This window comes from Cariama cristata, unplaced genomic scaffold (genome assembly GCF_000690535.1).
Source record: "Cariama cristata isolate BGI_N322 unplaced genomic scaffold, ASM69053v1 scaffold15881, whole genome shotgun sequence".
NCBI lineage: Eukaryota > Metazoa > Chordata > Aves > Cariamiformes > Cariamidae > Cariama > Cariama cristata.
In genome coordinates this window covers 42,697-54,833 of record NW_009598844.1, presented here as the reverse complement: position 1 = coordinate 54,833, position 12,137 = coordinate 42,697, and the positions used below count along the sequence as shown (strand labels likewise).

General features: G+C 47.1%; 1 protein-coding gene across 1 annotated transcript in view; it reads left to right on the top strand.

Annotated features, from left to right (window-relative positions):
• Window positions 1–12,137, top strand: part of LOC104154900 (dynein heavy chain 9, axonemal-like) — a gene marked incomplete at both ends in the record, with an annotated part of 62,403 nt that overhangs the window by 14,508 nt on the left and 35,758 nt on the right. Inside the window, 7 exons of the mRNA XM_009709467.1 lie at window positions 220–461; window positions 2,930–3,065; window positions 4,108–4,304; window positions 4,395–4,819; window positions 6,466–6,688; window positions 9,017–9,183; window positions 9,550–10,420. Of these exons, the coding sequence (XP_009707769.1) occupies window positions 220–461; window positions 2,930–3,065; window positions 4,108–4,304; window positions 4,395–4,819; window positions 6,466–6,688; window positions 9,017–9,183; window positions 9,550–10,420 (2,261 nt within the window). The remainder of the gene's footprint in view (window positions 1–219; window positions 462–2,929; window positions 3,066–4,107; window positions 4,305–4,394; window positions 4,820–6,465; window positions 6,689–9,016; window positions 9,184–9,549; window positions 10,421–12,137) is intronic.

Sequence of the window (12,137 nt, the reverse complement as noted above, 5' to 3'; positions counted from 1 at the left end):
GAAAGCAGAGGCTGTAACTGTCTGTATCATGGCTTGTTGGGGTAGGATTGAACTAGAATTGGCTCTGTTGGTTGAGGTGGTAAATCTCTTGTGTTAATGATGGGTGAGAAATACACGAGACCATGGGGAAAAAGTCAGAAGCTGGTCTTAAGGAGAGTACGCAAGAGCTTGGCCCAGCAGCTCTGAAAACAAGTAGTCAATCATCTCATTTTTTGCCAGGTGTCTGGGATCACATCTCCATGGTGATGAATGGTGTCCAGGACCTTGACTGGAGGATACAAAAAGCCAAAAACAATGTTGAGGAGATCCAGGCCATCGTGCGATCATGGGTGTCACCTATATTTGAGAGGAAAGATTGTAAAAGGGAATCACTGCTAAACCTAGAGGACTGTAAGGACCGTCTGGAAAGGCGTTACAACCTTGTCAGAGAGTCAGGGCAGAGGATTCATTTGCTGGTGAAGGTGAGGGGCGACCTTCCTCAGGGCTTTGTTGGCTCTTCATAGGCTTTGTGTGTTTCTCTGCTCTAGTGAAAATCTCCAGAGCTGTTTCACTTTAAAGCTAACTCCCTTAACTAATCTGAAAATATTACGATGTGTTAATTAATGATAGCTTTAACGAGTGAGCTGGTATGGCCGTGTGGTGTGGGTCTGCTGGCTTGCCAATTTGGGGCAGGAACAGGAGCAGCTGCAGCCCAGTGAAGGAATCTGGTTCCCAGTCCTGGCTGTTGTGAAGCCACTAGAGGGGAGTCGTGCATCAGGCTTTGGGATCCTGCTCAGAGGAAAATTCCCCCTCCAAAATACTTACCTGAAAATAGGGAGGCAGCTCACTGTGGCTCACCTTTCTGTTTCAGACTTAATGACCCTTTGTGGGAGCAGGAGGTGACACTGACAGTCCAGGGAGAAGCTGAGTGACAGCAGAAAAGCTGCTGTCCGAAGTTTCGGTGCTTTCCAGCGGCTTTGCTGGAGTCCTCTTTGTAGGCCAGGAAAAAGCCCAAAGCTCTGCTCCTCACCTGCCAGGACTGAGGTGTTATGTGGGTCAGGGACGGCACCTTTGCCTGGAGGGAGATGGATTTTAGATCCAGACCTCTCCTGAGCATCACCATCTGGCCTTGGACTCTGGAGAGAACCAGCTGACCCTCTCTGGGATGCTGAGCTCTTGTTGCTCACCTTACCTTGCTGTCTGCAGTCAGCACTGGACCTGTAACCCCCTTCTCTGCACACTGAGTCCATGGTGAGGATTTTAGCATGCCCGTGTCGTTCTGTTGCCACAGCTGTGACAGGCTAAGCCACTCCCGCTACCACCCGAAAGACCAGGGCACTTGCTAGATTGGCCAAGGAGAACATGGGGTTGTGGTCATGACAGGAGGGCTGGCACCACTGGTGTGGTGGCACCACCAATGCTGCTCACAGGAGCAGGACCAACTGCAAAGCAACATGAAGGTCCTGGGGAGGGAAAGGTACCATGGCCCAAAATGGAGTTTCCCCATGCCTCTGTCCTGCTGTGCTGGTCAAACCTGGAGGAGAAGCAGTAAAGGGGCCAAGAGCTGGGCTGCTGGGCTTCCCTCGGTTCTTCAAATCTTCCTGGGGACAGGTGAGTCCTGAGGCTGTTGAGAGAAGCACAGTGATGGTTCGGGTACGTGCACCAGCAGGCAAAGGCAGGACAGATAGATGCTGGCTTTTATGGTCCTTCTTTCACCAGGATGAGGCCTCTGGAGTAAAGGCTTAGTAAAACACCAGTAACAAGGGGACATTATTAAATATAAGGACAGGAAATGGTGAAGAGGGGGTGTTGCTTTCAAACGGACATTCCCACAGAGTTCATTCTTATGAAGATTCCCTTTCTTGTGTCAGCAAAATGTGGCCAGGGTGAGTCTGCAAGGGATCGGAGCCCTGACTTGCTCTGTTGAGAGTTTAAGCACCCAGCTATGACATGTCAAGTTGGGGACCAGCAACTTTGGGCTGGCTCAAGCCCAACTGGCAATGCCGCTCTACCTCATGTGTGCCAAGCTGCCATGTCAGTGCTACGAATGGCATCCTCTCCTGTGCTCACATACATGAAATGCTGCCAACGTCACCCTCCCAGCAGCAGACAGTATGTGTTGATTTCTATTCACTGCAAGCTGGACCTTATTTTGTTGGGGACAGTGCCTGTGTTGAAAGCCCCTGGCAGGCTTAGGAGAAGGAGAGCTCGGAAGGCATAGCAAGGCAGGGGACAGGATCAGAGCAGAGCATGGGAGAGGCAGGGAGTGAGTACACAGTCTGGCTTTGTGGGAATGGGAAGAGGAAAATCAGGAAGGATGGGTCCCTGCTGTGACCCAGAAACCCCTGAATTTCCTGACTGGGAGCTTGCCTGGAGGAAAAGAACACAATAAGCTGAGGAGGGAGGTTGTTAGCCAACCCTTTGTCTTCTGATCCCAATCTTTATCTGTTTTTACATGATTTATTTAAAAATTCTTTCTTGAATTTAAAAGTTCTCCAGTCTTGAAGGCCATTTGTAGGGCAAAGGTGTAACCAGTCCACCTTGAAGGCATCATCCACTCATTATATGGGCTACCAGGGCTGGGTCTTCATGCCTTGGAATGAACCTTTGAGACCCCTGAGTACGCCCTGCCCCAGGTACGCAACGCAGCCTCGAGTCCTGTGGCCTTGGAAAAGACGGAGAAGAACATATTGCAGAGCTGCTAAGCCTCTTCTGCAGTCCATTTTTACCTTGCAATTATTTTGCGTTGTTTCAGATGACAAAGCAGCCCTTAACAGAAGGAGCTAATGGTGGCTGTGCCACCAGCAGCAACATCTGTCTGTCTGGTTTCCCATCCCTCCATGAGGCTGGTACCTATACACTCACTGCTGTCCGTCCTTAGCTGTGGGCAGCCCTCTTGTTGGACAGATTCCGCCCTACTGTATTTGAAGGCATCTTCTTTTTCTTCCAGGAAAACCAGAACCTCTTACTTGCAGATCCAGCATCTGACATCTGGAAGGCCTATGTGGATTATGTGGATGAGATAGTCCTGGATGGATTCTTCACTGCCATTGAGTGCTCACTCAAGTATCTCCTGGAAAACACAGGTGACTGCTGATTCTTCTCCCATGGTCACAATGGCTGCTTCAGTCTCGTCAAAGGGAGGTTTCTGTTTTGTGCTCTCCCTCATGCCTAAGAGTTGCTTTCTTCTTCCTGGCTTTCTGCTTTGCCTTTTGCACTGCCTACAGCAAGTGCTGGGGGAGCCTCCAGCCAGGGTGGGTGACTCCACCTCTTAGTCACTGGAGCAAAGTATTGCTCAGGGGGAGGGATAAAAACAGCTGTGCACCATTGGCAGGAATTACTGGATAGATAAAATTGAGGCGTCATCCCAAGTCTGTGCTTGGGCATCAGCCATCTCCCGGCTTCCCATGCACAAAGCATCAAGGTGACACAGTCTTTCATTTGTGAAGAGTATCAAGAGCCGGTTCTGCTGATGAAAGGCATGAAAGAAAAACCTCAGTCCCTGAGCGTTAGTCCGGTCAGGAGTCACTAAGTTATACTGCCTGCCTAAGGCCACTGTGGAGGTTCACTCACTGCTGAGAGCAGCTGGTGTCCAGCTAAAGCACATCTCCAGGAATGCTTCCCTCCTGGATATGGAGGCACACAGAGTTGGAGAATTGCATCCAGTTCTTCACCATCTTGTTAAAAACATTCACATAATTTCACATTTGCTTTTGGCTTCAGTTTCCAGTTGCTGGGGGGTTTTTTATGCCTTTTTCCACTAAATTAAAGAGCCTCTTGGTTTCTGATGTTTTTCTCCTCTGCAAGTGCTGTAATTGTTCAGCTCTCAGACTCACTTTTGATTAGCTAAAGAGCCTGGTCTCTTTAAGGCCTTCCTCCACAGCATTTTTTTTCGGTCCTGCGATCACTTGTCTCTCGTCTGTTCTTCAGTATCTCCTGTGGGTACTAGAACATCAGCTAGTTTGCCTCTGTGTTGTGTGCAGACGCAATGTCACTAGAGCCAGCGAGTGGATGTCTATGATTACACTTGCCTGGTGTTCCTGTGGGGCACATGTATATCTTGTGGTGGCTCAAGATCACTTTTCTCCCCTTGAAAAAGATCCTGGCATCTCTATTCTTCCCTATCAGATCCCACAGCAGGGCTCGCTCCCTTGTTTGAGGTGCAGCTGGATTTGGTGATCCCAGACTTGATATTTCGTCCCTCCTTGGACCCTGGCATAAACGATGGCTTCTATGACATGATGGAAAGTCTTCTCAATAACATCTACCGGATATCATCGCTGGTGCCCAGGCTCGCTGAGCACAGTGGCTTCCTCCACTACCAGGTCTGTGGCTGTGGAGCTCCCTCATGCTGTGTGGCAGTGAGGAGGTACCACGCTGCTCCCGCATCACTGCACTCTCCTCTCCTCTCCTAGGCTGACATGGAGGACATGGCTGATCTGGCCGACATGCGCCACGACCTGATGGGACGTGTACAGGCTGTGATGGTGGCCTGCTGCGATTACCGCAGTACCTTTGACCACTACTCCTACCTCTATGGGGATGACAGAAAGGAGTTCTGCCGTCAGTTTCTCCTCTATGGACACATCCTAACTGCTGCAGAAATTGAGGCTCATGCGGAGGATGGGGTCCCCGAGACACCTCCCACACTGCAGCAGTTCAAAGAGCAGATCGACTCCTATGAGAAGATCTACGAGGAGGTGAACCGCATCGAGCCCATCAGCATCTTCCAGAGCTGGATGAAAGTCGATGCTCGGCCTTTCAAGGCGTCCTTGCTGAATGTGATTAAAAGGTGGAGCTTGATGTTCAAGCAGAATCTCGTGGACCATGTCACACACAGGTAAGAGCTGTTCCTGCCTCCTCTCCCCGGGACTTGTGCTGACCAAAGGGAATTTCTCTTGGCTGGCCTTTATAATTTTACACTGAAAGCCAATAGGCTAATACAAGAGCAAGAGAAGGGAGCCCATAATGCATAACTCCATCACATCCCCTATATCTTCCAGTCCCTGGTCTCTGCTGGGAGCTGGTACGGTTGAGCGTGTAAAGTGGAAACAGTTCTATGGCCTTGGTACCATTGACATCCCACGAGCCAATGCTCCTTGGACCTACTCTGTGGCGTTAGATAGGATGTCTGTTTGTCTGTTCATCCTGATCCAACTAATCTAATCTCTGCTAGGGCTCTGAGCTTACTTTGTTGAATTTAATATTAATCATCAGTAAAGCTGCATTAATACCATGAGATACTTGCCCTATTTCTAAATGCATTACTCTTTTGAGTGTACTCTGTGTAGAGAAAAAAAAAATTAATTTGGCTTGCCTGGCATGAGAAGTCATGGGGAAGTAGTTTCAAGGTTACAAAAAGGAGGAGTTTTGGATATAAGTTTTGAATTAACATGTGTTCCCTGCTCTGAATAGCTGCTCAGTTGCCAGGTCTGTGCAGGATGATGCTTCAGGTGATTTATTTCAGTGAACGCAGCTGAAGGATGTCATAGGTCTTGGATGCTTACAAAGAAATATTTACAGACATACGCAGTAGTTAAGACTACTGCGTGTGGTGGATGATACGATTTCTTGTGTTCTTTTAGCACCAGAATTCTGTTAGATAATTTCTGTGCAAAGAGGTTTTTGTATAGCTTAGAGCAGGCATTTAGGAGTTCTTATTAAGAGTCCCTGATTCAGCAGTTTAGTCTTTATTAGGTGAAGTATTTAAGGATACATTTTGGCCCAGCAGCATCCACAGAATTTAAGTGGGTACTTAAAAAGTAAGTGCTTTGAAAAGAGGAGAACGGCTGTGCTGGAAAGGACCAGAGACCCAGGAGCCCATCATGCCTCTGCTGACAGTGCCCAGTAGCTGGCAAGATTAAGAATGGGGTAAGCAGGTAGGGAAACTTCCCCCAAATATTCTCCTTGTCTCTAATGATTTATAGCTCAAGGACTTTGAGAGACAAGGATCATGCCTTTGTATTTAAAGACCTGGATGGATTTTTTTTTTGTCTCCCAGAAACATTCGGTTGCTTTTCTGAACTGCTGTGAATTTTTATCATCTGCATCCTCTTACAACAGGGAGTTACTGTGTGAAATGAAGCAGTGTGTGAAGAATCCCTGTTTGTTGTAGCTTTGCAACCTGCCAGGTTCATTTGGGGATCTTGAATTCTTGTATTGGAAGCTATGAGAGGAAAACTGTCCTTTCAAACTCACTCTCTCCAGATCATTCCTGAGCTCACAAGTCTCCATCATACTCCTCCTCAGATCTCTTTTCTCCAACCTGGAAAGCCTCAACCTGCTCTTTGCAGGAAGCTGTACCACATCTATGGATCCCTTTGATCATGAATTGTAGTTCTGATGCCCTCAGCGTGTTGTCATGCCATGGACAGGGTTAGCAAGGCCTTTCCCTGTCTATGCCAGCCCAGCTGCCTGGTGTAAAGCTGACAATTATTTCAATAGGAACTACTCTAATTTTATGCTTTCCTGCTTTGTGTTATACAGCTTGGCTGACCTTGATGAGTTCATAAAAACTGCCGAAAGAAGTTTGAGCAAAAAGGTTGAGAAAGGTGATTATGATGGCTTGGTGGAGATTATGGGTCATCTCCTAGCTGTTAAAGAAAGGCACAGTGTCACCGATGCCATGTTTGAGCCCCTGAAGCAAACCATTGAACTGCTGAAGACATATGAGCAACAGCTGCCTGAGGAAGTCTATAAGCAGCTGGAGGTGGGTGAAAACTTATGGTGGACCGATTTCTTGAGTAGCTGATGTCAAAGAGAATGTGAGCTTAAGACCGTTGCAGGAACATTTAAGACCCCACTCCTTGTCATTAGAGGGCCTCAGTGGATAGTATTTTGCTATTGCAGGATGTGCCTTAATAGCTCTAAATTTTGGAGTTACATTGAGATTTTCCTTTTAAAGCAGAGATTAAGCCTTTTGTTATGTATGAAAAACATAGAATTGCCTGTTCCAACTCCCAGCGATTACTCTTGAAAAAAATTAATGCATTTTCAAATACATCTGTTAATTAGGTGGAATTATAATTATTTTTAAATAAGCCAGTTCTTGGCAACTGTGGAGATGGGAATGATAATGTTGGCAGAGGAGTTGCCTTCTCATGGGACTTCTGTTCTTCACTGGGTCTGTAACACCAAATCTGTTTGACCCAGAAGAAATCACTGGGAGCAGGTTGTGAAAGTATTTTGGCACCTTTCCACATCTGGTTCTGATGAATTAATTTCCTTTTGAAAATTTCTTTTGTTTCTGGAAAGGCGACCATGAGATGGATGTTAGAAAAGGCTGTGAGATGCCCAATCAGCCTTGGGGAACCGGAGTCATGCACTGGTAACAGCCAAGATGTTACAGTGGAGAAGCGTGTGGCTACAGGCTGATGCATATGCCATAGTCATGGGGTGCTGTGGGCAGAGGCGTCTGCATAGGACACAAGGTTTAAAGCAAGACCTTTTGGAGAGTTATTCCTGCCTTATGCATCTGTGCAGCAAAGCCCCCAGTTGTCTGCTACAGGCTTGGATGGGAGCTGAGTGGGGTTTAGCAATCCCCTCCTTTTCTGCTTGTGCAGCCATGATCCATAGGTGATCGGGTCACCAAATCAGGAATAGTTAAAGGTCTTAAAGATATGTAGGTTCCTACAGTCTCCCTGAAAACCAGGAGAGTTGCGTTACATGGATGCTCTGGCTGCTGCAACAGCTTCAGTCCAGCATAAAACACGGTGCTGTGAGGAACCAGGGTCTGCCAATTCCTCTGCTGGAGAGCTGCTTGTTTGGTGCCTGTTTGTGCAAGTACATTCAAACAACTGATTTATTTTCCTGATAGAAGAAATGAGGGATGCGGGGCAGCCATTCAGATGCAGGAGATAACAAAACAGTTTTGTTCTTTCTGACAAGTGACAGCTACGCATAGTTGAATGATTCATTCGCTCCTGTATACAGTGGGAAAACCAGAAATAAATTCCTCTAGGTACCGCTCCCTTGATGGCTGTGGAGATAGATGGGCTGGAGATGGTAGTTTGTATGAGAAGGACAAGAAAGCAGTTCCATGTGTGCCCTACTGTGGTCATGGAGAGTGATTTCTATTGAGATTGGAACATAAAGTGCCAGAAAGAGACCACTCAGGAGGGACTGGCCCTGCTCTGGTCATTTCTGCTGCCTCAGAGCTGCCTCTAGGTTATTTCCCTTCTTTCCATAGTGTTGATGGGTGTCCATTAATCTCCTGAACTACGTGAACTGGGATGAAAAGAAACCCAAAGTCTTTCCTGCAGGCTTGCACAGTGCATGGGGAAGTGGGCTCTCCAAGGGAAAAGTACTGGGACTTGAGAACAGCAGAGCCCTTGGCCCGGTGTCTGGGCTGTTGATATGACTCTAGAAGTCTAGTGAGAAGAAATAAAATCCCTTCCTGAAGAAAACCCCAGGTACAGAGGGTGGATTGTCACCAGTGCTGAGCACCTATAGCTTGGATGCAGACCTGAGAAAGCAAGCAGTCTTATTTAGTACTAATATTATATACATAGACTGGAGGGATTTGCCCCAGGGAGCTCTCTAGAAGTCCTTCTGGTATTACAACTTCTTCTGCTTGAAAAGTGGGCAGGAAATTTCTCGAGCTTTGTCTCTTAACTAGCTCTGGGAAGCTGGACAGTCTGATAAGCTTGCATCCACATCCTTCTGCCTTCAGCCACTCCCAGAGACTCCAGGTCCCACTGGGCTTGGTGTTAGGATCACTGCTCTCTCTCGAGCACTGAACCATCCTGGGAGCCCAGGATCTAGTCTGGGACCCTTCTTCTGGGGTTATAGAACATGTTTTTACAATCAGAGCAGTCAGTTATAAGGTGTCAGTCTTCATTAGTCTTCAAAATCATGAATAACTGGTAAGTTTTATCCCAAATAGTGTGTTTAGCCTTTGCATCACAACAAAACTTCCTTACAGTTTTAGAGGCAGAATCTGTTGCTTTTCCTGTTCTGTGATTATCCATAAACAAATCAGACACATCTTGTATCGAATAGCAAATATTGCCTACCAGCATTTAAATTTTGCTTGCAGGAGCTGCCAGAAAAATGGAACAATATAAAGAAGCTGGCAATAGCTGTGAAACAGCATGTGGCTCCTCTGCAGGCAAACGAAATGACAGTTCTGCGCAAGAGCTGTGCGGCGTTTGATGTTGAGCAGCACAGATTCAGAGAGCGATTTCGGAAAGAAGCACCATTCAGGTACAGGCAAATTATAGCATCAGAGAAGCCTTGAGGAAAAAAAGCTTTGTGGGATCATCTCTGAGTGTCCTGAGGATGTATGCTCGAGCCATTGCATACATTTCCTACCTTCTCACAGTGATGTATCTGTTATGCCTGGGCTGTTTTGTCCCTGGGAACAGCGTCTAGTGTTAGCAAGAGATTGAATTTGAATGCTGAGTGCACAATATTGCTTTAAGGTGGTGTCAGTAGTGCCGTGTGGCTGTACCATCAATGGGTACTCCAGATGTTTCATCTGTGCTTAGTCTCTCAGAGGCACTGTTTGTTTCATGTTTTCTTTAGAAGTTGTTACAATATCACTTATGAAGAATAAATATTTCTTTCTAGGTTTGACACCGAAAAGCCTTATGAACTGCTGGATGCAAAGCACATTGAGATTAAACAAATGGAGTCAGCCATGACCTCAATTTATGAATCAGCTGGTCTGTTTGAAGTCATGGTACCAGATTATAAACAACTGAAGCAGTGCAGGAAGGAGCTGTGTCTTCTCAAAGAGCTCTGGGATATGATCTCCCTTGTGAACACTAGCCTTAATGACTGGCAGACTACCAAATGGGTGGATATTAATGTGGAAAACATGGATCTGGAGTGTAAAAAGTTTGCAAGAGAGATTCGGAATTTGGATAAGGAAATGAGGGCATGGGATGCTTTCACCGGGCTGGACAGCAAGGTGAAGAACATGCTGACTGCCCTGAAAGCTGTGGCAGAACTTCAAAATCCTGCCATTAGAGAAAGACACTGGAATCAACTGATGCAGACAACGGGTGTGAGGTTTGTGATGGACTCGGACACCACTCTGGCTGACCTTCTGAAGCTCAACCTGCATAATTTTGAGGATGAGGTTCATGGCATTGTGGACAAAGCAGTGCGAGAAATGAGTATGGAGAAAGTCCTGAAGGAGCTAAAAATGACTTGGAGCACCATGGAGTTTCAATATGAGCCTCACCCCCGGACGAACATCCCATTGCTGAAGTCAGATGAGGAACTCATTGAAACTTTAGAAGACAACCAGGTGCAGCTGCAGAATTTAATGACATCCAAATACATTGCTTTTTTCTTGGAGGAAGTATCTGCATGGCAGAGGAAGTTGTCCACCGTGGACTCTGTCATTTCTCTCTGGTTCGAAGTGCAGCGTACATGGTCTCACTTGGAGAGCATATTCATAGGCTCAGAAGATATACGGGCACAGCTTCCCAAGGTATGAAACCCCAAATCCTATTTTTCCTGTTTGGCAAGTGTTGAAGAAGAGCCTCCATTATATGAAACAGGGTTATCTATAATGTCAAGTTCCCAAAAGCAGGGCTTTTCTCCTGCTACCTTGCTTCTATTGAGGTTCCCTTAAGTGCTATAGTAGTTTCACTAGTGCTGTCCCATGGTGTTTTTATACTGTAGATTGTGCTTGAGCCATGCTGAGAAGTTGATTTGCTCCCCTTCACTGCTGCATACAAATACAGAGTTCCCGGAGACTGAGCGTAAGGCTGCTGGCTTCCTTCAGTACTGCAGGCATGTTCCCTCTTCCCTCCGAGGGGAGAGGATGAGGATAATTACTCAGACATTGCAAATCATCAAACCAGAGCTGGACCAAGCTGCTTTGGCAGCATGCCCTTTCCTACTTTCAGCACTAGCGCAGGGGAATGGCAGCTGTTCTCCCACTCCTGTTTCAGAAAATGGAATAGAGTTGTCATTGGTGACCTCTTCGGAAGTGTTTTGAGTCCAGCTTCCAGTCTTCTTCCAGATTCCCTTGATTATTAAGAAAATCTTCCAAGCTGCTTGGACCACTCGCAGCCATGCTGAGGAACCTGCCTTTCACTCATGAGTGAACTGCAGTTGACTGTGTCACCACCATCCCCATCCACGTGCAGCGTCACTGACAGCACTGCTGGGGGACTGACACTCAAGAGAGGGTGCACACAGCCCAGTGACACCTTGGCAATATTGCCACCCTGACTCCATCCCTTCACTCTGGTCTGCTAGGACTGTTCTTCCCTCTGCTTAGGAGAGTGCTGGACACGTCTTGCTTACTGGGCAATATGTACAGGTGCTGATAATCGGTGCCCTGAAGGCTGTACTGTGTGCCAGCAAGCTGTTAATATCCAACAGCTATCTAATGGCATGTATGAAATGGCATCATGATTTAAATCTGCATCCTACTGGGCAGCTGTCTGCATCTCAGTACCCATCTGGCAGGTGGTATGAATCAGCATCCTCTTTTCCTAGAAGAAAGGGTGAAGCTGGAAGCCTCTGGAGGCTGAACCTCCTTGAGATGCACCCAGGGCTGGGGGAGGATGTACTGGCAGGGCACGGGATGTACATCTGAAGCTGTCTACATGACTTGTGTGCAGGGAGGGCTCAACCCTCCAGCCAGAGCCTTGCTACCGGGGCTGAATACAGGTTAACATGGAAGTGTTACCATGAAAGCTTGGAGCACTTGGGAAACAGGGAGGAGCAGAAACATTTTGAACAAAACTTTATTTATTCTTCACTGTTTAGCTCCAGAAATCCAGGGTCCCTGTTAGGTGCAGAGCATAATTATCAGTGTGGCTCTCTGCTGCTGAGGTGGGCTTTCCATGGCCTTATCCAAGGCAAGGAAGGGTTCTCCTCTGCAAGTGTCACCATACCCAGGTTAGGGATGGGCACTAGGACTCCTATGCTGGAGCAGGAGGTAAAGAGTGAACTCCTGTGAAGTTGGAAGCCTTTCTCCCATCTGGGAACATCTCCTGCTGCTGTGGCCAGGGAAACTTGGTATTTCACCTGGGCACAGGAGAGAAAGAGTTATGAGGAACTATTCAAAGGGAAATTCAATCCCATCGAGATAATTGGTCCTAGGCATAGGCTTCTGCATGGATGACTTTATCCACAACCCCTTTGGGATACAGTGACAAGAAGTCTCCAATTGGAGACTTGTTTCAGGCACG